The 27,622-nt window shown below is 40.2% G+C and overlaps 1 protein-coding gene and 1 long non-coding RNA gene across 10 annotated transcripts in view; both read right to left on the bottom strand.

Annotated features, from left to right (window-relative positions):
- The window catches only part of ralgapa1 (Ral GTPase activating protein catalytic subunit alpha 1), a 155,117-nt gene that overhangs the window by 31,286 nt on the left and 96,209 nt on the right, over nucleotides 1-27,622 (bottom strand). For all 9 annotated transcript variants that reach the window (XR_004413089.1, XM_033027146.1, XM_033027140.1 and 6 more), the window contains 7 exons: nucleotides 23,890-23,958; nucleotides 23,658-23,792; nucleotides 22,098-22,281; nucleotides 5,495-6,356; nucleotides 5,072-5,143; nucleotides 3,880-4,003; nucleotides 1,829-1,984 (listed from right to left, as the gene is read on the bottom strand). Coding sequence is in view for 8 of the 9 variants with exons in the window: in XM_033027146.1 (XP_032883037.1) it covers nucleotides 1,829-1,984; nucleotides 3,880-4,003; nucleotides 5,072-5,143; nucleotides 5,495-6,356; nucleotides 22,098-22,281; nucleotides 23,658-23,792; nucleotides 23,890-23,958 (1,602 nt within the window). In the remaining variant the exon portion in view is untranslated. The remainder of the gene's footprint in view (nucleotides 1-1,828; nucleotides 1,985-3,879; nucleotides 4,004-5,071; nucleotides 5,144-5,494; nucleotides 6,357-22,097; nucleotides 22,282-23,657; nucleotides 23,793-23,889; nucleotides 23,959-27,622) is intronic.
- LOC116976990 lies at nucleotides 17,409-19,100 on the bottom strand. The gene is made up of 3 exons (XR_004413090.1): nucleotides 19,090-19,100; nucleotides 18,771-18,773; nucleotides 17,409-17,565 (listed from the first exon to the last, which is right to left on the bottom strand). It is a non-coding gene; the product is annotated as an uncharacterized LOC116976990 (long non-coding RNA).

Below are 27,622 nucleotides of genomic sequence, written 5' to 3'. Positions count from 1 at the left end.
TTGAATATTCTATAAAGGTTTATCCACTATAACCATATAACAATTTCAGCACGGAAACAGGCCATCTCGGCCCTTCTAGTCCATGCCGAACACTTACTCTCACCTAGTCCCATCTACCTGCACTCAGACCATAACCCTCCATTACTTTCCAGTCCATATACCTATCCAATTTATTTTTAAATGATAAAATCAAACCTGCCACCACCACTTCCACTGGAAGCTCATTCCACACAGCTACCATTCTCTGAGTAAAGAAGTTCCCCCTCATGTTCCCCCTAAACTTTTGTCCCTTAATTCTCAAATCATGTCCTCTTGTTTGAATCTTCCCTACTCTCAATGGAAAAAGCTTATCCACGTCAACTCTGTCTATCCCTCTCATAATTTTAAAGACCTCTATCAAGTCCCCCCTTAACCTTCTGCGCTCCAAAGAATAAAGACCTAACTTGTTCAACCTTTCTCTGTTACTTAGGTGCTGAAACCCAGGCAATATTCTAGTAAATATCCTCTGTCCTCTCTCTATTTTGTTGACATCTTTCCTATAATTTGGCGACCAAAATTGTACACCATTCCTCAGAATTGGCCTCACCAATGCCTTGTACAATTTTAACATTACATCCCAACTTCTATACTCAATGCACTGATTTATAAAGGCCAGCACACCAAAAGCTGTCTTTACCACCCTATCTACACGAGATTCCACCTTCAGGGAACTATGCACTATGTGACTGGAAAAATGGCAATTCTAAAATACAATGCAAAATATTTCTACTGCAGCTGACAACCAATGATAAAGTAGTTGTGGAGGGAGCTCGTGGTTCACCCACACCAAACCACTCGTGCCCCAGGCAATTTCCCCCTACAACCGCGGAGATGTACCACCTGTCCCTATACCTCCTCCCTTGCCTCCCTCCAAGGATCCCAGCAGTCCTACCACATGAGACAAAGGTTCGCAAGCACCTCCTCTGACCTCATATTCGGCATCTGGTGTTCCCGATGTAGCCCCCTGTACATCAGTGACTGCTTTGCCGAACTTCTGTTCGGTCCGCCAAGGCCAATTGGATCTCCCGGTTAGCCATGTTAACTCCCCTTCCTATACTGATATTTCTGTTCTGAGCCCCCTCCATTGCCAGAGTGAGGTCACACGCAAATTAGAGGAGCAGCAACTCATATTCCGCTTGGGCAGCTTGCAACCCAACATTGAATTCAGGCAAGGATTGAATTCTCCAATTTTAAATAACTAACCCACAAACAGCCCCCTTCTAATAATTTTAATTGCAATCAAAATGGAATTTTATAGATGCCACCGAAGATCCTGATCAAAATCATGTACAAATAGCAGAAATGCCAGAATGATATTACAAAGCATGTCTTTAGCATTTGATTTCTGGTTATTTTTGAACATTTTTTGCCTTAAGCATATGTGTATTCCAAAAAATCCAGTGCCTTTCATCCCTTTTTATGAAAAAATAACTAGATCTTAATTTTGTTTGAGGGTTATGGGTGGCAACAAGTTGAAATGAATTTAGGACCAGCAAATTACCTTTGCAGTTGCAGCATCTTGTCCCACAATAGGTAATAATGAAAATAACTCATCTTTGAAAATAAAACTTTTGTGAAATCTCAGACTAGTAACAATCAAAATGAGGAATTTGAAAAATGTACTTTTTTAAAACCAAACACTACAATGGAAACAAGGCAGCAACCATAAATAACCCATCAATTATGAAATCTGGCAATATACTAGTGATATCAATTTCAAAACTAGGTTCTTATAAATTAAGACGAGTTTAAGAAATAATACATAAATATATTTTTAATGATAACGTACCTTTTTTGTTAAAGAATCATCTGAATCAGAAGGCATTCTTGTAGATACGTGAAACATTACTTCTACAGTCGAGGTAGCAAAATATGGAGTTGACAGCCCAGTGCTCTTATTTTTTTGTAGTCCACCCATGAAACCACAATGATTGGTAAGGTTAACCTTAAACAAGAAATGAAGACATGAGTAAAAATGATAAGACTATGAAAATGCATTTTAGCTAGTTAAATGCTTCAAGCACAGAATGTGAAAAGGAAGAACATATTAAGTTTAGCAGTAAATATCCGTGCTAAAGATGATTAAGCTGCAAAATGTCACATCCTTAATAAAATTTGTGACGCTGACCAATTAGGAATTTTCGTTGCACATATTATGTGCACTGGAAGTCCCATATTATGCAACTGGAAGCGACTGGCATAAATAGGCATTTATGGAATTAAATTTTGGTAAGCGCTAGGAACACATTCTTTCACAGAAAATCAGTGAAACCAAGTTAATAAGTTTGCATAACCAAATGCATCTCTCAACAATTCTAATTCAGCTCAGAAGCAGAGTCCTGCAAAACATTGGAAGTTAGTTTCTTGGAGACAAAACAATAGTTGTATCTCAAGCCACCAATTGGCTGTTTACATATCTTTTCTAATGCCATATGAATGTTCAAAACTATGGTATGGAGCACAGGGACTTGTGGATATCCTTGGAATTGACCAGCATACCTTTACTCTGACAGTATGATGCCATTTCATTTGTCTGCACTGTGACACAGCGGGAGAGTTGCTGCTTTACTGCATGGTACTGCATTTCGTTGTCTCTGTACTGTACACTGACAATGACAATTAAAGTTGAATCTGAATCTGAATCTGATCTTTAGAGCGGCAGAGACTCGCGATTAATCCCAACTACCGGTGCTATCTGTACGGAGTTTGTACATTCTCCTAGTGACCATGTGGGTTTCCCCCGGTTTCCTCCCACACTCCAAAGACATACAGGTTTGTAGGTTGTGTTCAAAAGGGAACTGCAGATGCTGGAATATCGAAGGTACACAAAATTGCTGGGGAAACTCAGCGGGTTCAGCAGCATCTATGGAGCGAAGGAAATAGGCGACGTTTCAGGCCGAAACCCTTCTTCAGACTGAACTGTCTGAAGAAGGGTTTTGGCCCGAAACGTCGCCTATTTCCTTCGCTCCATAGATGCTGCTGCACCCGCTGAGTTTCCCCAGCAATTTTGTGTACCTTCAGGTTTGTAGGTTAATTGGCTTCGGTAAAGATTGTAAATTGTCCCTAGTGTGTAGGACTGTGCAAGTGTTTGGGGATTGCTGGTCGTGCGGTCATGGTGGGCCAACCGGCCTGTTTCTGCACTGTATCTCTAAACTAAACTAAACCTTTGACGTTAGTCTCACCAGCCTGTAGTTCCCCTGGCATGTCCTTGCTGCCCTTCTTATATATTGGTACAGCATTGGTAGTCTCCCCAAACCAGTGGTTAAAGATGATGCAAATATCTCTGCAAGGACCTCCAGAATTTCTTCCCTAGCTTCCCACTATCTCAGAATACACTTGGTCAAGGCCCGGAGGATTTATCCATCTAAATTAGCTCCAAAATCACCAATATCTCCTCTTTGGTAAGACATCACAAATAATATGCTTCAATTTCTTGGCTTCCAAGATTTTACTGTCCGTAAAAACTGAAGAGAAGTTTAATAACTCTCCCATCTCTAGTGGCTTGGCACAAAAATGACAATGATGATCATTATATTGGACAAATCTCACCACTGCAATGCAGGCTAACAAGCATCAACCAAAGCCAGCATCTAATTAAAGAAGTCAATTAACCCAATGTTTATTTATGAAGAGAGAATAATACTTCAATGAAGCTAATGGCAAACATCTCAAGATAACATAAAATTATAGTCATCAAAGAGCAGTCAGTTTTGAGATTTATAAACATAGTATTATACAGCATTAGTTAATACCAAAACATTTTCAATGCGAAAAACATTAATTTGTACAGTTTCATTAAGAGACATTGAAAATGAATTTAGAAATGACATGACGTTTTACCTCCCAACCAAGACCTGCCACAAAATCTTCGTAGGATTGGCTCCCTCCAGTGTTTGTTAGAATGGAGTGCTTATCTTCCTGTCCTTCAGCAACATAAAACACTGCTATTTTGTGTGTTTCTCGACTGTGCAAGACAAAAGATGGTTTAAAAAAAATGAAAAATATCAATATAGAATGTTTATTTTGCTTTAATTTCTATGCTACTACACTGATGAATGTCAAGACTTACTAAATATTTCAAACTCTAACATGTAAAAAAAGTTACTGAACACTTATTCAATGACTTTGTTACAGTAACGCTTACATAAACAGATCAGAGCAAAAACACGAATGTGACACAGAGTTCCCTTGACATTGCCAACATAAAATGTCAGTTTATTAAGCATCGACAAATAGTCTTTATACTAAAGAACAATTTGCAAGTGATCAAATAGATTAGTATATTTTTATTGACTTCCAGATTAGTGTGCTGAGTTACTTGAATATACTAGAACATACTAAGAGTCTGATGTATAATTGAGAATTTCAGGTCATCCATCTCAGCTCCTCCAAAAGGTTGCCATGATATCAGTTTCTGGCTGAATCAGTCCACTGAAGACTCAATGTTAACATCTTGTTATCATGCTCAAGCCCCACTTTAACACAATTCTGACACTGACTTCCTACACTCCAATTAGTGTAACTAAAAAGGCATAGAAGGTGCCAACAAATGACCAACAACGAGGGATGCTGTTAGAGCACTGGAAGTACTGATGTAAGTATGTATGATTGGGTTCCTTATTCCAGCTCTACTCAGTTTTCATAACATATCTTCCTTGAAAATGGACAAATGAGTTGCATTCGCAATAGTTCAGCTATTTGATGCCTAATTGCTGAGCCAGTAAAGCCCCAAATTCAATTGTCGTATCTGTGCTAGGTTAGTTAATTCAATTAAATTCTGGACACATAGCATTAAAATTGACTATCTTGCAGTTTAAAAAACTGGACTAATCATCCAGTGAAGTGACTTCACAGCCCAGCACATTCTCTGCTAATAAAGACTTGAGCTTTAATAGCCAACATGGTGAGAATGTGCTGCAATGTGATATTCTTTTGTCTCTTGCCTTTATGGACAAAAAGCTCTTACATTCATGCTATACATTAATGAAACATACAAGAACAAAAGTGAAGGGTATCACAAATAAACATTCACCATTGCCTAGAGTCTAGATTTTTCAGTTCTCGCAAAAGCTTTTCATTTTTCTTCAGAAGATGGAAACTGGTTCTACAATTAAACAATATTAAAATTAGAATGGGCAACATAATTTGTTCCCCAATATAGACAAAGCTTACTGCAGTAAATCAAAACCAGAATACACTGAAATATTATTAAAAACATCAGCATAGAAAACATAATTTACAGCAAATGAATCCAATTTGTTTATTGTCCATTAATTTTTTCATGATTTTAAAAACTGCAGGGACCATATAATAGTTGTTGTCAAAAACATAAGAACATTTTTTGTTTATTTTATTTTATGAACATGACCTAACAAGGACACACTGCTTTAATACAATATGGAAATAGTTCAATAAAAAACTCAAAAATAAAGTTACACATTCTGAAATATCTTACCTTTTGTCCCAGGAATTCATGCCAAGAATATTTAACAGCATTCTGCAGTAGTAAAAGACAGACTGAGGTTCCTGTGGGCATGGTTCCTCCTGTTCTGTAGCTTTCATACTCAGGTCATTGCCGTGTCTCTCCACAAATTCCTCCTCTTCAGTGTACTGTTTTAGAATTGCATTGATTACATCATTTTCCTGTTTTTCTGAAATACAAACTGGAGGGGGAGCAGGGATATTGAGTTGCACACCAGCTCTCTGGAGGCATTCTGGACTAGTGGAACCCAGATACTGCAACATCTCATCCAAGGCATCTTCATCATCATGAATTGCATCCCAAGACGGCACAATTTCTCTGCACCTTCTTTTTGTTCGAGGTACGAGGTAGTCTTTTAAATCAACATCAGTAATTTCTGTTTCACTAAAGACAGGTTCAGACATTTGTTCCTCGTTATAAACATTTGTCAACTTGTGAGTTTGCCTTTGTTGACAGCAATGAGGCGGTCCATATAAAATTGCAGAATCCCAGGAGTACTTACCAGAAATATCACGCATCACAACTCTAACATTAGAGGTAGCTGTTGAAAGTCCAGCTGACATTCCTCCTCCTGGGATATTGCCCTCAATGGGGATTTCCAAGTATGAGATAAGAGTAGTACTGTTCAGCACAAAAAACTGAAGATTTGGATTCTCAAAAAGTTCAGGGGAAAGTTCAGTACAGTCAGTGAAGGGATTGTCATGGTTTTCACTTATCAAACTGGTCAGCATTGCTGGACCTCCACTCAACGGATAATGGCCAACATGATTTACCAAATGTATTATCACAGTTCGGGCAGCAACTGAAATCAAACCTTGCTGAATGCGACTCCTCACTGTAAAATAAGAGTGGAATGATTTGTAAAAGAACATTTTTGATTAATTGATAATTTGAATCAGTTAAAAATTATAAATTAAAAAACTGTAGTTTAATCAATCATGTATGGTTCTTTCCTACACACGTATGGTTCAATTTAAACACATTCTCTCAAGATACAAAGATTGTGTGGTTTGCTTGAAACATGTTTGGGTTTCACTCTTAAATGGGAATTCCGTGCATTTCTCAGCACAAGTCCTCAACTTATTAGCACATGTGCAAATGCAAGTTCCAAACTTAATGGCTAAGCTTTGTTGACTCTTTCTGGGTTGTACTCCTGCAAAGGATGTTACATCACTGATGATGTGTTCAGGAGCATCAATAGATGTATTTTTATCAATCAATCACATGGAGTCCAGTAGTAGAGCAGGAACTTGCTGAGATCGCCCATATGAAACTAGGTGATCTGCAAGTCACATATTTTAAAGGAGATTGTAAAACCTTGAAGAAGAAAGGGGAAAATGGTTAAGTTCCTTTTTTAATCTAATTATTTGTCGCTGGTTTACTATTTTAACTTGAAAAAAATGTTTGCATTTTCATTGATTTTAAAGTAAAGTTTTTGAAAGGTTTCTTAATGTCAGGGACAATACAATGTACAAGTAATTGTACTGTACATTTAATTTACTATGTTACTAGACTCAGAGATAACTTAATGCAATTAGGATTAAAATTGAAAAATCGTCAATCCATCCAACAACATCTTGGTGAAACTATATTTTGTCTCAAACTAGAATCACTTCAGCTGCATCCAGCCTCTAATGAAACACAATTTCTGGCTTAATACTAATATGTTTTCCCAGATTTTACAGACGGTGATTCACTATTTAGTCACCACCTGTCTGAACTCAACAGAGGCGAATGAAAAATCGTGTTTGTCCAGATGGATTCAAGTGGTAAGGACTCGAGTGACGACACTGACTTAATTGATGTAATGGAGTGATGCAGACATATCAGAACAAATGAAATTCAGTAATACCTTTGAAAACAGTAAAGCCCTGCCTCCTGCTAAGCTGGCTATCACATATCTAATGCCAATTATCTCTAATATTCAGAAACTTATTAAAATGAATTAAGATTAAAATTTACAACATAAAATTAGCAATTAGCAAAAATCAAATAAATAACATTTTATTATATTTTTTAGCTGACAACCCCTCAACCCAATGGTCTTGCAGACCCTGTGCCAGACCAGAGAGCATATTCCACAGCATTGGTGTTGGAGAAATCTTAAAAATATTCTGCTTTACTTCTTGACTCCATGGGGAGTACAGTATGGGACCAAGGAATTGCATGGAAGTGCCTAAACCTATTTGCAATTAGACTGAGGAATGTCAGCATTTTTATGCAGAAATGTCTGCATTCTCCAGCAAAGTCCAGGCCATTAAACTACAGAAAGTCACCCAAGACAATACAAATAGCTTGATTATATTGCTTTGGTTATTTTTAATGCTCTCTCTCAAAAATGTCCATGTACTTTGGAATTTTATTATGGCAGCTTTATTACATAACATTTTCCAGCCAACACTCTCGCTCCAGCTTGTTATGTTTTTTGGTTTCTGTTAAAGTCAATGTCAATTGAGCAATTTAATAACTGTTATACAGCAAAAGTTTGAAACTTTAAAAACATTATTTGAATATCAATCTATCAGATACTCATTGTCATTGTCAATGGCAGAGAGAACACTGAAGGATGGAATCTAAAGACACACGTATATTTGGTTCCACGTGCCACCAACACTGCATGTGTATACCTGTAACCCCCAGTTTGTTTCAGCACCGCAGTGGAACCAAGCATATGTATCAAATGCTCTAATAGTCATACAGCTTGTAAATGGGGCCATTGGCCCAGGTTTACCACACTGACCAATATGCCCCATCTACACGAATCCCACCTGCCCTCGTTTGGCCCATATCCTAATGTTTCAGCTATGCAAAAGGCTGGTGAAAGAAGGCTGGCAGCAACCATTTCTTTATCAGCTCAAGGTTCGCTTAGAGAGCAGAGTGGAGAGAAAATGCTAAAGCTTGGTGGAATTGGGAGATGGCGAGGCTTTAAGTTCAGGAAGGAAAGTTATTGGAAGGAAAGGAGATCTAGAAATGACAATCAAAGAGCAAGAATCATGGAATCAAGATGCTAACATGGATTACACAAAAGCAGTACTCAAATACACTGGCAACTAGTATTTAAAAGGTCTGTTAGTCAACAATAATGTCTCTTTTCAAGGTATAGTTGAGCGTTCATTTTGAGAGGCACGTGATCAAATGTTCAACTAACTTTTGCCAATGAATATCAAAATCAGCAAAACACTGGATTATGACCCTTTCAATTTCCTATACCAATGATAAGCAATTTACTGGTAATTAAAAGCAGGATTAAATACAATTCCTTATTAGTGTAATAATACTATCATTAGTGCAATAGTGCAGATAATGCGAGGATTGTCTGTACTGAGTTCAGAGAGTACTGCGAATGCAATCTTGCACAGGCAATCCCTCCATTATGGGGCGGTGGGGGGGTAAGGGGAAAGAGGGGGATTGCACTCCTCGACATGGTCTGTATTGTAATTTCCCATTTTGCGAGGCATGTTATTTCTGCATTCTTTGAGAAGCAAAATACTTATTTTTAATAATTCTGGTTTGAGTGCAGCATAGGTTTACAAGGTTAATTCCCGGGATGGCAGGACTGTCATATGCTGAGAGAATGGAGCGGCTGGGCTTGTATACTCTGGAGTTTAGAAGGATGAGAGGGAATCTGATTGAAACATATAAGATTATTAAGGGTTTTGATATGCTAGAGGCAGGAAAAATGTTCCCGATGTTGGGGGAGTCCAGAACCAGGGGCCACAGTTTAAGAATAAGAGGTAAGCAGTTTAGAATGGAGATGCGGAAACACTTCTTCACACAGAGAGTTGTGAGTCTGTGGAATTCTCTGCCAGTTCTCTGGATACTTTCAAGAGAGAGCTAGATAGGGCTCTTAAAGATAGCGGAATCAGGGGATATAGGGAGAAGGCAGGAACGGGGTACTGATTAGGGATGATCAGCCATGATCACATTGAATGGCAGTGCTGGCTCGAAGGGCCGAATGGCCTACTCCTGCTCCTATTGTCCATTGTCTATCTATTATCTAATTCTGTTTCTCAAATTTTTGAATAGTGATTAATGAATTCTGTAGCGGCAAACGTCTGAGCCAAATGGCTGTAAACCTGAGGATCGCCCGAGTAATGAAATAAACAGTAACACACCTTTCCAGTGATTGTAAAATATAACACAAGAGGAAATTATAAAGCATAAGACTGAGTGGAAAAAACTTGCAGTGAGTGAATGGTGGAATTCGGCCATTTATATAAAACAACAAATACATTTTAAATACTTAAAGTCTAATATATAATTCAAAAGAAAATGAACTGATCTAAATGATCTGACCTAAATATATTATGTTAACACGAGCAACTACATTTTCAATTTTGAAAAAGCGGTTCAATTCCCAAGAGGCAAGGTTGCAATATAATTTTCAGAAACTTAGCTACTGAATCAATTCAGGCGGCACAATGGCACAGCTGCTTCTGCCTCATAGTGCCAGAGACTTGGGTCCAATCTAACCTTGGGTGCTATCTGTGTGGACATTCTGCTCTCCTCATAACCGCATCGGTTTCCTCTGGGTGCTCTGATTCCTCCCACATACCAAAGATGTGTGGGTTTGTAGGTTGATTGGCCTCTGTAAATTGCCTCTAGGGAGTAGGGAGTGGATGCGAAAATGGGGTAACATAGAACTAGTGTGAACGGGTGATGAATGGTTGGCATAGATTTGTGAGCTCATGGACCTGTTTCAATGCTGTAGCTTTCAATCAATTCTGTTAACTATTACAATAAAGTTAAATAGAAAGTTGAAGAAATGGAATTATATGAAAAAGTAATATTAAGGCTAAAAAGTCCAGGCAGTCTGAATAGTCAGGTTCTGTATTTAATTTTGTGACTATAACACTGGATGCATTAGCAGAGCTTAGATCACCGATGACTTGGTTCACAAGACTAGCATTAAAGTCGAGGTTACTTTTCACACCTATTGTCTACAGATGCATGGGAAATTAATGTCAATGATTTCCGTCAAGGCTTAAATACAGAATTTTGCCAAATCAAAAGATATGTATTTAATGGAGTGAATGTGCATAAATCTGGAAAGGGGAAAATTGAAGACGCAGAAAATAGTTAATCTGAGACTACTAGCAAGTACAGTTAATTAAAAAAAGACAACCACCTCTTGAAATAAAAAGCTACATCTGTAAAACTACGGCACATTTTTGTGCATTTTATTCTAAAATCAACACTGAGGCATTGACCTGATGATGATTTTAAAAAATGCCGAGTGGGGCTGGTGAGCAAGGTGACTTTTAAAGTCGAAACAACAAGGGCTTCAACTTAAACTTAACTTGTATATGTAAATAATCATAATAGAAAATTCTAACTATAATAGATAGATTAACTTTAATTGTCATTCAGGTATACACATAGACACAGTGCACATTGAACGAAATTTCATTGCATTGACTCTTCAAAGTAGCAGCAGAATATAACATTTATATCAAGCGATCAGTAAAAGTGCTTAGTGTGTCCATAAAAAGTGCTTAATGTGCGTAGTTCTGTAAAATAGATATGTAGGAAAGTTTTTAAAAGTGGCAATGTATAAGAAAGTTCTGGCCTCGGTTTGATTGTAAGTTCAATAGTCTTATGGCCTGAGGGATGAAGCTGTTGCAGAACCTGGTTGTCCCGCTCTTCATGCTGCAGTACCTCCTCCCAGAGTTCAGCAGTGTAAACAGTCCATATTGTGGGTGTGTGGGGGCTCTGGTAATGCCCTTAGCTCTTGTCAGACAGCGTTTGTAACCAATGTCCATGATGGAAGGAAGAGAAGTCCCAATTATTTTTTCCGCTGTCCTCACCACTCTCTGAAGGCACTTCCAGTCCGCAGCTGTACAGCCGCCGCACCACATAGAGATGCAGCTGGTCATGACTGATTCAATGGTGCTTCTGTAGAATGTGGTGAGGATGGGACGGTGGAGGTGTGATCTTCTCATCCTGCGGAGGAAGTACAAACGCTGCTGTGCCCGTTTTACCAGAGATGTGATGTTTGTAGTCCAAGTTAAGGTATCCGTTATATGCACTCCCAGGAACTTGATGTTTTTCACCTGCTCCACTGCTAAGTTGTTGATGCAAAGTGGAGTGTGACTGGGCTGATTTTTCCTTCTGAAATCGACGACAATCTCCTTGGTTTTGTCCACATTTAGGAGAAGGTTGTTCCTGCTGCACCAGCTCACCAGCTGCTTCACCTCCTCTCTGTATGCCTGGTCGTCGTTGTTGCGGATGAGGCCCACTACTGTTGTGTCATCCGCGTATTTGATGATATGGTTAGTAGTGGACCTGGCGACACAGTCATGTGTCATCAATGTGAAGAGCAGTGGACTCAGGACACAGCCCTGAGGGGAGCCGGTGCTCAGTGTGATGACCGAGGAGGTGTTCTTCCCCACCCGCACAGACTGGGGTCTTTCAGAAAGGAAATCCAGGATCCAGTTGCATAGTGTGGTGTTGAATCCTAGGGGTGCCAGTTTGCTCACCAGATGCTGGGGGATTATCGTATTGAATGCTGAGCTGAAATCAACAAACAGCATCCGCACGTGGGTGTTCTTCTCCTCCAGGTGTTGTAGGCTCAGGTGGACTGCAGAGGAGATAGCATCCTCTGTGGAGCGGTTCGGGCGATAAGCAAACTGGAACGGGTCAAAACTGGAGGGGAGTTTAGAGACCATGTGCTGCTTAATAAGCCTCTCAAAGCACTTAATTATTATTGGTGTGAGTGCTACGGGGCGGTAATCATTCAGGCAGGTTATTGTGGACTTTTTGGGAACTGGTATGATGGTGGCTGTCTTGAAACATGATGGAACAATGGCCTGGTTCAGGGAGGTGTTAAAAATGTCTGTCAGAACCAGGGCCAGCTGGTCGGCACATCCCCTAAGCAGACGCCCCGGTATGTTATCCGGTCCGGCTGCCTTTCGCTTGTCAATGCCCTCCAGGATTCTGCGGACTTCAGCAGTTTCAAAAGACAGTGTCTGTTCTCCTGGTTGAGGCTCTAATTTCCTCACTGTAGTGGTGTTCAGTGCCTCAAACCTGCCGAAATGATTATTGAGTTCATTGAGAAAGTCTGTGTCATCCTTACAAGACATCTGAGGGGCCTTGTAGTTTGTTATGGCCCGGATGCCTTTCCACATGTTCCTAGTGTTGGTATCATCCTGGAAGAAACCCTGGATTTTCTGTCCGTGGGCGCGCTTTGCTTTCCTTATTTCACGGTTGAGGTTGGCTCTCGCTGTTCTCAGAGCCCCCAAATCACCAGATTTAAAAGCCGCATTCCGTGCTTTCAGCATGGCACGCACCTCTGCAGTAATCCAAGGTTTGTGGTTGGCCCGGGTTGTGATGTTCCTGATGACAGTGACGTCCTCCATGCACTTCTGTATGTATCCCGACACAGACATGGCATACTCATCCACATTGATGTTTTGGTTGTAAGTGGCTGCTGTCCTGAACATGTCCCAGTCCGTACACTCAAAGCAGCCCTGGAATGCTTCTATAGCTTCCTCAGACCAGACTCTAACCTGCTTCACAGTGGGTTTCTCTCTGATCAGCAGGGGCTTATAGGCTGGGATGAGCATTACGGAGAGGTGGTCAGAGGAGCCGAGGTGAGGCCGGGGTACTGCTCTGAAAGCCTGCTTGATGTTACTGTAGACCCGGTCCAGCGTATTCTCTCCACGTGTAGCAAAGTCCACATATTGATGGAAATGAGGGAGGACAGTCTTCATGTTGGCCTGGTTAAAGTCCCCAGCAACAATGACAACGCCCTCTGGATGATTTCTTTGCAACTCACTGATGGAACGGTAGAGAATACGCAGACCCTCCTTAGTGTTGGCCGCGGGGGGGATGTATACAGCAGTAATGCTAACCACAGTAAACTCCCGTGGCAGATAGAATGGCCTGCATTTCACAGTCAAAAACTCTATGTCCGAAGAGCAGTGGCTGGAAACAGCGGTAGCATTATTACACCAGCTGTTGTTTGTGTAGATGCACACACCCCCACCCCGGGATTTACCAGTCAAAACAGTGTCCCTGTCGAGCCGGAATGTTGTTAGCCCCCCTAAGCTAACAGCCGCATCAGGTACAGATGAGTTTAGCCATGTCTCTGTCAGAACTATAGCGCAGCAGTCTCTCACCTCCCTTTTTGTTGTGAGATCCAGATGTAAATAATCCATTTTATTTTCCAGAGAGCGGACATTCGACAAGAGAACGGATGGGAGCGGTGTCCTCCACGGGTTAGCCTTCAGCCTCGCCGTTAGCCCACCTCGACAACCCCGCTTCTGTCTTCTGTAGCGCCGCCTCCGTGTCCTTCTGTAGCGCCTTCTGTAGCGCCGCCTCCGTGTCCTTCTGTAGCGGCCAGTGTTTGTGAATGTCTCCGCGGCTCTGCAGGCTGCTGGGTCCTCCCGACGCAGCAGTCCGAGACAGTGCAGGCGTTCCTCAAGTTCAACGTCCACGTAGTCTCTACTGCTTAACTGTTGTAATTCCAGTAATGACCCACGATCGTACGTTAACTTGCAACCTGCCCGCTGCAAGTTATGAAGCCGGATTTTAGAAAACTTGTCCCTATCGCTATCGAGAGTCAATGCTGCCACAGCCAACCAGGGCGCCGCCATACTCCATAATGCCACTCTATCTCCTCTTAGTGTAAACTATTCCAATTGAAGCAGTCAAAACCATGCCAATTAACACTTTAATACCGAAGGTTAGACAAAGCAATGATGACATTCTGTGGAACAATAACCTTGGGACTTCTGACATCACTGACAGGGGACTGCTGGAGATGATGTGAGGAATTAAACACAAAACAGTCCACAGATTATTACATTTTTTCCGTAAAGTTAATGATCAAGCAATTTAGTTTGTTTGCAGTCCGACTCAACTGGGCCGAATGGCCTAATTCTGCTCCTATGTCTTATGGTCTTATAACTGGGTGTATCTGAAACCCAATAAAAAAAAGAAATTACTCGTTACCTTTATCTCAGAAACCCCCCCAATATATATAGATGTATACTGTGGAAAAGGGCACTCCTTTTCCACTAGATTGAAAAAATTCTATAGATAAGTTCAAAGGTAAATCATTTCATCACACCACTGTGCCTTCCATCTAAAATACAGAGATGAAATATTTTAATGCTCTAATTATGTTTCCAACTGCATTTATTGAATTTCCAATAAATGACCTGAAAAGATAGGAATACCAGTAGGCAGCTCATGTCTTCAAACCTTCTTTTGATTGTAAGCTGCAGGTGATTCTCTTTATTTTTCTATCAGGGCATTGCTTTGGACATTTGCCAACTACCTTGCTTCATTGCTGTTGTAATTTCGTAATTACCTCTTATCCGACTGACAACCACCAATCAAGCTTGTTGAATTCAATGCTGAGCTTATTAGGAACAGCTATGTTTAGAATAGTTTGGCACTTCACCAAAGGTTGCAAACTGCTTGAAAATAATGAAACGTGCTTTGGACAATGCAGTGATGATTAGTAATTGTCTTCCTATGAAAAGCACCACATAGATCCCATAGGCAAGAAAAATCACCTGCTGTTAGCACATAGCAAAAGGGTTCAGCATTTATCTAATCTGCAATATCATTTTGGTGCCCTCAAGGAAGCTCATTATGAATAGTGAATAGCAGTACATAAAGCTTATCAGAGAGATATTGAACTCATCTGTTTTAATTCTGTTGTGTTTGCTTCTGGACATCAGGAGTTTATCTCCATCTTGGAAAAAGATCCTGTTATACACATATACATTATATATTTAAAACAAAAACTCTAGTAAGATTCAAAATTATATAATTTAGTCTATTGTAATAATAAGCTTCACAATTTAAAAGTTACATTGAATATTTTTTAAATTTAAACCAACTGGGAATAATGGCAACAATGCCATTATGTGATATTTGACAGACATTAAAGACAACATTTTTTTAAAATTACATTTTGGGCAAGTGGTTCACAAATCAAAGATAAAATCTTCTTTTGAAGCCAAAGTTTGGTCAACTGATTTTCAAAATAATTGTAGTTTTTGAAAGGACGGTAAATTTAAAATGTAAAATCTGAAACGGCAATCTAGTGCCACATGTACATTTATTTTTGTCAGAATTTAGTATTTTAGAATATGGAAAACTACAAACAATGTTAATGCAAAATGTTAATGCGTTGCTTTAAGATTAACACAAACTGAAGGGCTATTTAGCTCATTTTAACCATTATATTTAAGAATATCTCTGGGAATATGTTTCTGTCAGAAAACCCAGTACCACTTACCTGGATTTTAAGTACAGAGAAGTGCAAGAGGCCCTCTCTCTATAAACTTGCTGTTTATAGAGAGAGGGTAAAATGACAAGAAGAACGTAGCATCATGAATACATTGTTCAGGTGTTTATTGCCATGTGTGTGATCTGTATGTTAACTCTGTTCAGCCACCCATGCTCCATATCCTTCTACAATTCTGCCTGATTTATACGTAATTTAACCCGTTTCTAAGCCTGCACTGTTATCTGTTACCACACATGAAAATTTCAATTCACAAGGGTTTTTAACATTTGTCATTTTAAATATTTACATTTAAGCTTTTAATATATTTTAGAGCATTAAATGAAAGTCTTTATTTAACATTAAAGTATTTATCAAACCCATTTAAAATGTATCTAACACTCTAATCTTTATTAAACCTATTTAAAATTCTTCCTTTTCCCCTGTTTGTCTGTGCGGAGGAACCCTTTAGTACTACCGGCTGCTCGGCAGGCTTGCATAACATCAACTCTAACTGTACTCCAACTGTAACTGCTCAGACAGGAAGTCTCTGCAGAGGGTAGTGAGGGGAGCAGAGAGGATCATTGGCGTCTCCCTACCCTCGGTTCAAGAACTGTTCCAGAGCCGCTGCCTGAAAAAAGCACTGAGCATAGCAAAGGACAGACTGCACCCCCTCCACACACATCTAGATCTCCTGCCATCATGAAAGAGATACCGTAGCATCAAAGCCCGGACAACCAGACAGCTAAACAGCTTCCTTCCACAGGCTTTGAGGCTGCTAAACAGTCACTCCACCTGATTCTGTTGCTTTGCACTGACAATTTAATAACTGGCACTGAGTAATAACTCTGGCACTGGCTCTGGCCACTGGACATTTTATGACTGTATTTTAATGTTGCTGTTTTTACCTGCACTTTTTAAAACTATTCGTACTGTTTTATCAGGAACTGGATTGTTTTTTTATTGTTTTTATTTTATGCATGAAATGTTTAAGTTTTATGTGCGATGCCGTAGGAAACGTCTTCTCATTTTGCACTGTACAACTGTTGCTTTGCAAGATGACAATCAAGGATGATGATGGTGATCAGTTATAGGATTCCTGAAAATCCTGACGACACTAAGGATTTGCCACCAAAGATTGCAAGAGCTATTGGGGGACTTGGAAATCATAGCATAGCCCACTACAGCACAATTAATTGCTAATCATCCACGCAACAAAATATTTTCACTGTATTTTGGTACATGTGACAATAAACAAAACTATTGACATTAAATATACTTTGTTCTGAGGGATGGGGGGGGGGGGGGGAGGGGAGGGCAAGGGGCTTGCACATAGAGATAAAAATGTTGATTAAAGATACAGTGCCCTCCATAATGTTTGGGACAAAGACCCATCATTTATTATTTTGCCTCTGTACTCCACAATTTAAGATTTGTAATAGAAAAAATCACATGTGGTTAAAGTGCACATTGCCAGATTTTAATAAAGGCCATTTTTATACATTTTGGTTTCACCATGTAGAAATTCCAGCAGTGTTTATACATAGTTCCCTCATTTCAGAGCACCATAATGTTTGGGACACAGCAATGTCATGTAAATGAAAGTAGTCATGTTTAGTATTTTGTTGCACATCCTTTGCATGCAATGACTGCTTGAAGTCCGTGATTCATGAACATCACCAGTTGCTGGATTGTCTTCTGTGGTGATGTTATGCCAGGCCTGTATTGCAGCCATCTTTAGCTTATGCTTGTTTTGGGGGCTCGCCCCCTACAGTTTTCTCTTCATCATATAAAAGGCTTTCTCAATTGGGTTATTATTGGGTGATTGACTTGGCCACTCAAGATTTGACAATTTTTTAGCTTTGAAAAACTCCTTTGTTGCTTTAGCAGTATGTTTGGGATAATTGTCTTGCTGTAGTATAAACTGCTGGCCAATGAGTGTTGAGGAATTGGTTTGAAGTTGAGCAGATAGGGTGTGTCTATACCCTTCAGAATTAATTATGCTACTACCATCAGCAGTTGTATCATCAATAAAGATAAGCCAGTACCTTCAGCATAACACCCCCACCACCGTGTTTCACAGATGAGGTGGTATGCTTTGGATTTTGGACAGTTCCTTCTCTCCTCCATACTTTCTCTTGCCATCACTGATATAAGTTCATCTTCGTCTCATGTGTCCACAAGATCTTTTTCCAGAACTGTGGTTGCTCTTTCAAGTGCTCTATCAAGTACTTCTTGGCAAACTGTAACCTAGCCATCCTATTTTTGCGGCTAACCAGTGGTTTGCATCTTGCAGTGTAGCCTCAGTATTTCTGTTCATGAAGTCTTCTGCAGACAGTGGTCAATGACAAATCCACATCCGATTCCTGAAGAGTGTTTCTGATCTGTTGGACAAGTGTTTGGGGATTTTTCTTTATTATGGAGAGAATTCTTCTGTCATCAGCTGTGGAGGTCTTCCTTGGCTTGCCGGTCCCTTTGCGATTAGTAAGCTCACCAGTGCTCTCTTTCTTCTTAATGATGTTCCAAACAGTTGCTTTTGGTAAGCCTAAGGTTTGGCTGATGTCTCCAACTCTCAGTCTCAGTCTCATAATGGCTTCTTTGACTTTCATTGGCACAACTTTGGTCCTCATGTTGATAAACAGCAATAAAAGTTTCCAAAGATGATGGAAAGACTGGGGGAAAGACTAGGTGCTGAGAGCTCTCTTTTACCTGCATTAAGGAGGCATTTAAACACACCTGAGCAATTACAAACACCTGCGATGCCATGTGTCCCAAACATTATGGTGCCCTGAAATGTGGGGACTATATATAAACACATCTGTCTACATGGTGAAACCAAAATGTATAAAAATGGCCTTTAATAAAATCTGACAATGTGCACTTTAACCACATGTGATTTTTTTAAATATTACAAATCTCAAATTGTGTACAGAGGCAAAGAAATAAATGACGGGTCTTTGGCCCAAATATTATGGAGGGCACAGTAGGTGATAACGCTTCCATCACATGCTGCTCACTCAAATGGCCAATTGCACCTTGGTCAGGGTGGGATGAGGATATTCATGGAACCTCAAGGTGTTCGTTCCAATTGTCAACGAGTGTTCAGGAACAGCTGTGATGGAACTGTGGTGTTTTGCTCTAACTCTTGGATCTATATCTTTTAGCTATCTATCTAAATACTTTTGCTGTTCAGTGCATCGTTGTCCCAGTATTGTTGCACCACTGCAATCACACCATGTTTCCAGTTACAGTATACACAATGCTACTGGGCATTGTTTCCTACAATTCTCATTGAACTCAAGATGTTCTCTGATTTGATGGTAACAATGAGATCAGACAATTCACATTTGTTCTTGCTGTGCTGTTGACTTTGTCATATTTATCTCTGGCATCTTGTGTGTTGTTAGGTGGTTATTTTGTTCTTGTTCTCTTTGGTCCTGTTTACACTAGGCTGTTTGCAATAGTCTTTTAGAGTGTAGAAAAGAATCAATCACACAGCACAGCTCTGTATAAACATACACACATAATAATAATAATAATGGATGGGATTTATATAGCGCCTTTCTAATACTCAAGGCGCTTTACATCGCATTATTCATTCACTCCTCAGTCACACTCGGTGGTGGTAAGCTACTTCTGTAGCCACAGCTGCCCTGGGGCAGACTGACGGAAGCGTGGCTGCCAATCTGCGCCTACGGCCCCTCCGACCACCACCAATTACTCACACACATTCACACACAGGCAAAGGTGGGTGAAGTGTCTTGCCCAAGGACACAACGACAGTATGCACTCCAAGCGGGATTCGAACCGGCTACCTTCCGGTTGCCAGCCGAACACTTAGCCCATTGTGCCATCTGTCGTCCCATCTGATGCACATACAGGGTTACTGTGCAAGATCAGCAGTTTCTTGCTCATGGCTTTTGTGAAATCAATGGGTAAAGGTGAAGTTGGGGGAAAGAGGAGGAACAGCATTCTGAGAAAAATGCATTGCATAACAAGAAGCCATGCAGTCAGTGCAAATATCAAGAAATGCGAGTTGAAAAAAAATGTTTACATTTTTCACAAAATTCCATGAGACCAAATTTTATTTGATATCTTGAGTTTTTGTGCAATCATGTGCGAATTCTGCATCCGTGAACTTATGTTACCCAAATGGCTGTAATGCAGAGATCGCCTGTTTTTAAAGTAAAAATTCAGTAATTTCACAGTCAACTTTATGGGCATGAGATTTTCTTTTCCAGATGATTTAACTAACAGAATTTAAGTTCTCATCCACTGCAGCAGTGGGACATGAATTCTTAACCACAAGGTTGGTATATAGATTAATAGTTCATTCATCACAATTATCTGTAATTTAGTTAGCTCTAGGTTGATGACTTTACAGTAGTTAGTTTTAAGTTAGTAGTGAGGTAGAGTGGAAAGAGATGGGGAAATCCAATTTGGATCTTTCATCCTTGATGGGAAATAATCTGTTGAAATCAGTATTGCGGATTTCAAGGTAGCTTTTCAGATGACACTCCTTCACTGTTAAGGGCCTGTCCCACTTTCACAACCTAATTCACGACCTTTTTTACTCGTGGACATTTTTCATCAGGCTCGAAAAACGCCCCGACCTACTTTATGCCACGAGTACCTACGACTAGAATCACGGCCTGCTACGACCTCCTATGACCCCGTGGCGACCATGCTGCGAGTACGAGTCAAGGGCAAACTCGGCGTAGGTCGTGAATTAGGCCTTGAAATTGGGACAGGCCCTTTACATGTTGCTTTCTTTTTAAGTAGATAGCATTTAAATCCATTATATATTTCAATCTATTTACACTTTGAATTTAGAAATAAGAAACCAGAACAATCTTTTTACGTCACCTACTCAGCAGACATTGTGGGCTGTACTAGTCTTCTCGTTCCAAATCCAAAAGCTTCTTAATTGCACCTATCATATCTGCCTCCATCACCACCTTGGAAACATGCTCCAGATACCCACCACCCCTGTGTTAAAAAAAAACAAAAAAAAAAAAAAAACTTGCCCTGACCATTTCCTTTTGGTTTTTGACTTTTCCTCCCTAGGAATAAGGTTCTGTCTGTCTCCCCTATCGGTGCCACACATAACGTTATTTACTTCTATCAGATCTCTCCTCAGCGTCTGACAGTCCAGAGAAAACAATCCTATATTATACAATTTCTCTTTACAGCCAATATCCTCTAATCCAAGCATCGTTCTGATAAAACTCCTCTGTAACCTTTCCAAAGCCTCCACATCCTTCCTGTAATGGACAAGTGAAACTGAACGCAATACTCCAAATATCGCAATACTCTAAATGTTGCCTAAATAAAGTCCTACAAAGCTGCAAAATGACTTCCTTACTCATATTTTCAATGCCCCAACTGACATCACGCTGCCTTCCATTTATAACTCACATTGCCTTGGCAAGGCCAGCAGCATAATCAAGGACGTCGAACCCTGGCCACTCCCTCTTCTCCCCTTTCCCATCTGGCAAAAGGCATGGAAGTGTGAAAATGCACACCACCAGATTCAGGGACAGTTTCTTCCCAGCTGTTATCAGGCAACGGAATCATCCTGCAACAAGCAGAGAATAGTGCTGAACTACTATCTACCTCTTTGGTGACCCTCAGACTATCCTTGATCGGACATTGCTGGCTTTACCTTGGACTATATGTTATTCCCTTATCATGTATCTATACACTGTATATGGATTGATTGTAATCATGTATTGTCTTTCTGCTGACTGGTTAGGACGCAACAAAAGCTTTTCACTGTACCTCGGTACATGTGACAATAAACTAAACTGAAACTGAAGGCAAGCATACCATACGCCTTCTCTACCAGTTTATTAATTTGTTTTAGTTTTAGAGATACAGCGTGGAAACAGGCCCTTCAACCGGAGTTTGCGCTGAACAGCGATCACCCCTACATGCGAGGGGCAATTTACAGAAGGCAATTAACCCACAGGAGCACCCGAAGGAAACCCAACAGGGGTAATGCACAAACTCTGTACAATCAGTGCCCAAAGTTAGAATCAAACCCAGGTTTCTGGCACTGTAACTCTACCGCTGCGCCACCCTATATGTAATATAATATATTCTAAGGTGCACTTTGAGTTGTCTTCCATATTTCTTTTTTTCATGCTTCTATCCAAACCGAGTGAATTAGAAAATACACATAAACTGAATTGCATTTTCTGTGAATTTCAGCCATACTTTGGATGAGACTGAACTTCTCTTCACTCTCCATGACCTCAACACCCTGCTGTTACTTCAAATGTTTCTATGCAATTCTGAAATTTACCATTTTTGTTTTATTTTGGTACATACCCTCTGTGACAGTTTGGAGTTTTGATGAGCGTTCAGAGTCGGGAGAATGCAAAGGTTCTGGTTCCTTCAAGCTTTCCAAATGTAAAAATGGATCATATTCAACAGAGGCCAGATCTGACAAGTTCAGAGGGAAGTATCGAGGATTATTTAAGTAATGAGCTCCATACACACAGCTATGCAGCACCTAATGATAAAAAACAAGAATAATTTAACAATAAGATTAACAATTATCATTGAAAATGAAACAAGTGAATTCTAACATAGAATCTAAAAAAAGCTAATTATACGGAAAAAGTAAATAATTTTATTTTTTAAACAGTTAGACAGGTCCTTCTAAAAAACAGTTAGACAGGAACATGGATAGGACAAGTTAGAGGGATATGGACCAAGTGGGACTAGTGTAGCCGGGACATGTTGGCCGGTGTGGGCAAGTTGTGCCGAAGGGCATGTTTCCACACTGTATCACTATGACTAAGGAAGAATGATAATTCTGTAAGAATGATAAAGGCTGTAATGATAGCCAGCAAACAAAGATCTTTATTCACATATAACAAAATTGGGAAATTTGAAGTGTAAAGAAAGTTATCTCTTCCTTTGCAGTGTGCCTGACTTATTGAAAATTAACTGACTCACAACAACATCGACTGCCATTTTTAAGAGAGGCAAAGCTGAGTAATTTTAAAGTTAAAAATGTAATAGTCAAGCTAAAAGGAGGAAAATGGATTGTAAAATAATGAATTTGTGCAAAATCAGTAACACACTTCAGGAAAGAAAACTATTTTATAAAAAAATAAATAATTGTTCCATCAAAAGAACAAGACTTAACTACTTATTGGATCTGTCTGATAATTTTTTGTAATTCGTGCACAAGAACAGCTGGATCCATCTGTACTTCACTCATTTGCAGTCTCTCCTCATTTAGATTTCAATCTGTCTTTTGGTTCCTTTTACTGAAGTGCATGATCTGATACATCCCCACATTAAACTCTTGTAAATGAAATCCTTATGGTGGAGACTAAGTTAGAAAGAGCCTGATTTGTTTGTGTGGACCATCACCAGTCCATTATCAACATCCACATAACTGGTCAACCAAGATGGTTGAAACAACTAATTTAATGACTTGCACGAGTGCTCATCTGATCTTGAAGTATGTGAACATATTGGTAGTTAGGGAGAAAGAATGAAAGAGAGGACGGCAGGTTAGGTCATAAGGTCTTAAGGGATAGGAGTAGAATTAGGCAATTCAGCCCATCAAGTCTATTACACCATTCAATCATGACTGATTTATCTCTCCCTCCTAACCCCCTTCTCCCCATAACCTCTGACACCTGTTCACAGATCATAGCATTGATGTGGCTTGTTATGAACCATATGCTCTAAATGTTTGTCCTATTGTATTTTGCTATAATCTCGCAAATTGTTCCTTGATTCAAAAAAATTCACCACAAAGCCACAAATTCACCTCATAGCTGAAGTACAATTTTTTACAATAAATAGAATATTGCTGAATCAGTATAAATTAATTTATAAATATATAACACATATTATAAGGATGTTTACCTTGTAAATGCAACTGAGAATAGATTTGTCTGAATTGTCTTTATCTTGCCCCGCAGCTTGGACAACTTGCAGCAATGTTTTTAAAGGCAGCACCATACACCAGTCCAAAAGGCACAGTAATAAGGATACTACCAGCTGTTCAAGGTAACAACAGAAAATTAACAGAAGCTATATTTTGCAAATGTACCAATTTCCCACCCATATTGCTCACATTCACACAACATGCTCTCACCCTTTTATCTTGTTCATGTGGGGATACTTCTGTACTCGGCAGAAGGTGGGTGATTGTTGCCATCAAAATCTAGTTGAAGAAGAAAACAAAGTTCATACTGAAACTAAATTTTCTCCTGCAATGCAAAGTGAGGACAAGATTTCCAGAAACAAAGAAAATAAAGTGATTGGAATCCAATTCTAATTCATAAGAATTAATCAAAAAGGTCTCACTTAGGAAAAGGGAGGAAGAGAGAAAAAACATTAAGTGTGCAGCAGCCTACTATAGTCGAGCTGGATCCAGCTGACGTCACACTTTCCTTGGACAGATGAGGATGTCAATCAAGCACCCTCCGCACGTGGTAGGCTTTCAACAAGGCTTAACCAGCATACTGTTGAAGTGGTTTGCTTTGGACAGAATGTCAGGAATTCTAGACAATAGTCTCATAAAATAATATTACAGGCTTGAGGGGATAAATGGCCTCCTTCTGTACTAATATTTCTATTTCTAAACTCTCCTTTTGATTGGATAAATGGATTTCCAACAATACGAGCAATTCAACATTAGCAAGATCAAAACAGCCAACTTGACTGGCACCACGTCCACCACCTTATTCCCTTCAGAATGGGCATCAGAGTGTGTCATGACACAATGCATTAAGGTAATTTTGTAAAACTTCTTTCACAGCACTTACTAAACCTGCAACTTATATCCCAAGAAGGTAATTATAACTCACAAATTCTCCAAGCCCCACACAATCTTGAATCATAAATATAGAGCTGTTTGCTCCTAGTTTCTAGCCAACATAATTGGGCCTGTGACCCAACATGAAAGTGTTGTAACACAGGAGACTGCAAATGCTGGAATCTGCAGCAAAAAAACAAACTGTTTGAGGAATTCAGCAGGTCAGGCAGTATCTGTGGAGGGAAATGGAAAGTCAATGTTTCTGGTTGAGACATTTCATCTGGACCTCAAGAGCAGAGGAGAGATAACTAGTGTACAGAGATGAGGAGGTGTGGGGGGAATAATGGATGGAGCAGGAGCTGACAAGCAGTAAATGGATCCAAGTGAGGAGGGATTCATTGATAGGTGGAGTGCTCAGAAATGCTGGCCATATCCCATGAAGGAATAAAAGATTAGATCCATAAACTGAGGCTGGGAGGAGATAAGTGAAGAAAATAAAGTGCTGCAGATTATAAAAAATCTGATAAGAAAGGAAGAGTGGAACATATAAGGGAGGGTTGATGGGGACCCAATGGGAGGAGTATATGGGTGATGGGAAGATGAGGTAGTTGAGGAAGGGAAAGATAATGGGCGATAGTGTGCTTGAGGGGTGGGATGGTTGGAAAGAAGAGCATGTATGAGGGCGTGAGTAAATCAGAAGGAAAATAAGAAAAAGAGAGGGAGCAAGTTACCCGGAATTGGAAAATTCAGTGTTCATGCTCTTGGGTTGGAGACTGCTCAGGCGGAATACAAGATGCAGTTCCTCTAGTTTGTACTTGGCCTCACTAACAGTAGAGGAGACCAAGGTCAGACAGACTAATATGCCAATTGAAATTCAAATGGCTTTCAACCTGGGGCTCCGGATGGCACAGAATGCATGTGCTTGTCAAAGAGGTCACCTATTATGACCAAACTAGAGAAGACCATGTCCAGAGCAGCAAATGCAATTGATGAAGCTGAAGATGAGGTGCATGCAAATCTCAATCTCACATGGAAGAGAGGGAAAGAGAGAGCGTGAGAGCGAGAGAGAGAGAGAGAAGACATTTCAGATGCCCTTGAGTAGAAAGCCTCATCTCCACGACAGATGTGGCAGAGGTAGAGAAATTAAGAGAAAGTGATGGGGTGGGTGAAGGCGCAGTCCTGGTGTCCTTCAACTGCTCAACATTGTGGCTCACATTAATCTTCTCACGGGGAATACTGGCCTTATCACCTGAAGGAATAAAAGGTTAGATCCATAAGCTAACACACATAAATATCATGTAACCTGTTGAAATCAAAGGACATAAGCACCAAGCAGAACGAAAACAAGAACACTAGAACAGAAGCAACACAATTAGGAGTAATGGAACCTGTGAATCACAACTCTAAGAGAAAATAATTAGAATTGGAGTGCTCATCAGAGGACGGCAAGAATTATATTGCATGCATTCCTGTTTGTCAAAAAGGTATCATAAGTAGTTAGTTACTGGAGTAAGTCAATGATGAAACCACATCAGTATCCAAAAGTCAGGTATCATTTGTACTTTGTCAGTCATTATTTCCCAAGTATAATATGAAAAAAGTAGAATTAAAAAAATCACAAAAATGATCAAGGGATGATAGTGCACACATGACTGGAAATGCAAATACACTTGTGCGAGATGATTAAGGACAAGTTGTTCGAGGAAGTCAAACAGGACTTTATTGACCAAGAAACTAAAATCACAGAATAACAGGGGATCATTTTATGATGTATAGGCAAATCTAGTTTCTTTGCCAAACTCACAAGGTGAATTTTGTAGTCAACAGACAGCTGACAATGCCCACCACCTACAAACAGCCGAATCGTCAGTGACCCTTTCATCATGATGCAGAAACACCGGAAAAGTTTTTGTGTCAAGACAATGTGCGTGATAAAGTAAAAGTAGGATCATATGGCATAACTGAAATTACACTTGACATAAAATGAGAAAATCTTTTGACCGGCAACTAAATCATTCCCCAGAATTACCTCGAACATTCAAAAACAAAACATTAGAAGCTAAAAATGAACGTTTGAGACTTTAGATCTATGTTAAAATTAAAGTACCTTCAAACAAGTCACTAAAGATTTTTAATAAATGATTTAAAGTATTCAAAATTGAAAAAACCAACCTGAAAGTCTTTTGGGCCTGAGCTATGCCTGTCTCTTTGTAGGGTACGTCGAACAATCCTTGTTCGAGACGTACCGTGGCCCTATCCCCGAACTCTATCTCCGCTACATTGACGACTGCATTGGTGCTACCTCCTGCACCCATGCAGAACTCACTGACTTCATCCATTTCACCACGAACTTCCATTCGGCACTCAAATTCACTTGGACCATTTCCGATATCTCCCTACCGTTTCTTGACCTCACTATCTCATCGCAGGTAACCGACTACTGACCGATATCTACTACAAACCCACTGACTCCCATGGCTTCTTCCCACTCTGCTTCCTGCAAGGACTCTATCCCCGACTCCCAATTCCTCCGTCTGCGCCACATCTGCACCCAGGATGAGGTGTTCCAAACCAGGGCATCGGAGATGTCCTCATTCTTTAGGGAACGGGGGTTCCCCTCTTCGGCTATAGATGAGGCTCTCACCAGGGTCTCTTCTATATCCCGTAGCTCCGTTCTCACTCCCCATCCCCCCCACTCGTAACAAGGACAGAGTCCCCCTTGTCCTCACCTTCCACCCTACCAGCCGCCACATACAACAGATAATCCTCCGACATTTTCGCCACCTCCAACGGGATCCCACCACTGGCCACATCTTCCCATCTCCTCCCCTTTTGGCTTTGTGCAGAGACCGCTCCCTCTGCAACTCCCTGGTCAATTTGTTTCTTCCCACCCAAACCACCCCCTCCCCTGGTACTTTCCCTTGCAACCGTAGGAAATGCTACACTTGTCGCTTTACCTCCCCCCTCGACTCCATCCAAGGACCCAAGCAGTCTTTCCAGGTGAGGCAGAGATTAACATTAACAAACCCGATCTCCCAGTGGCTCAGCACTTCAACTCCCCCTCCCAATC

Source organism: Amblyraja radiata, chromosome 9, assembly GCF_010909765.2.
Source record: "Amblyraja radiata isolate CabotCenter1 chromosome 9, sAmbRad1.1.pri, whole genome shotgun sequence".
In the NCBI taxonomy this organism is placed as follows: Eukaryota; Metazoa; Chordata; class Chondrichthyes; order Rajiformes; family Rajidae; genus Amblyraja; species Amblyraja radiata.
Note: the sequence above shows the minus strand (reverse complement) of the source record. Positions and strands in the feature narration are given on the sequence as shown.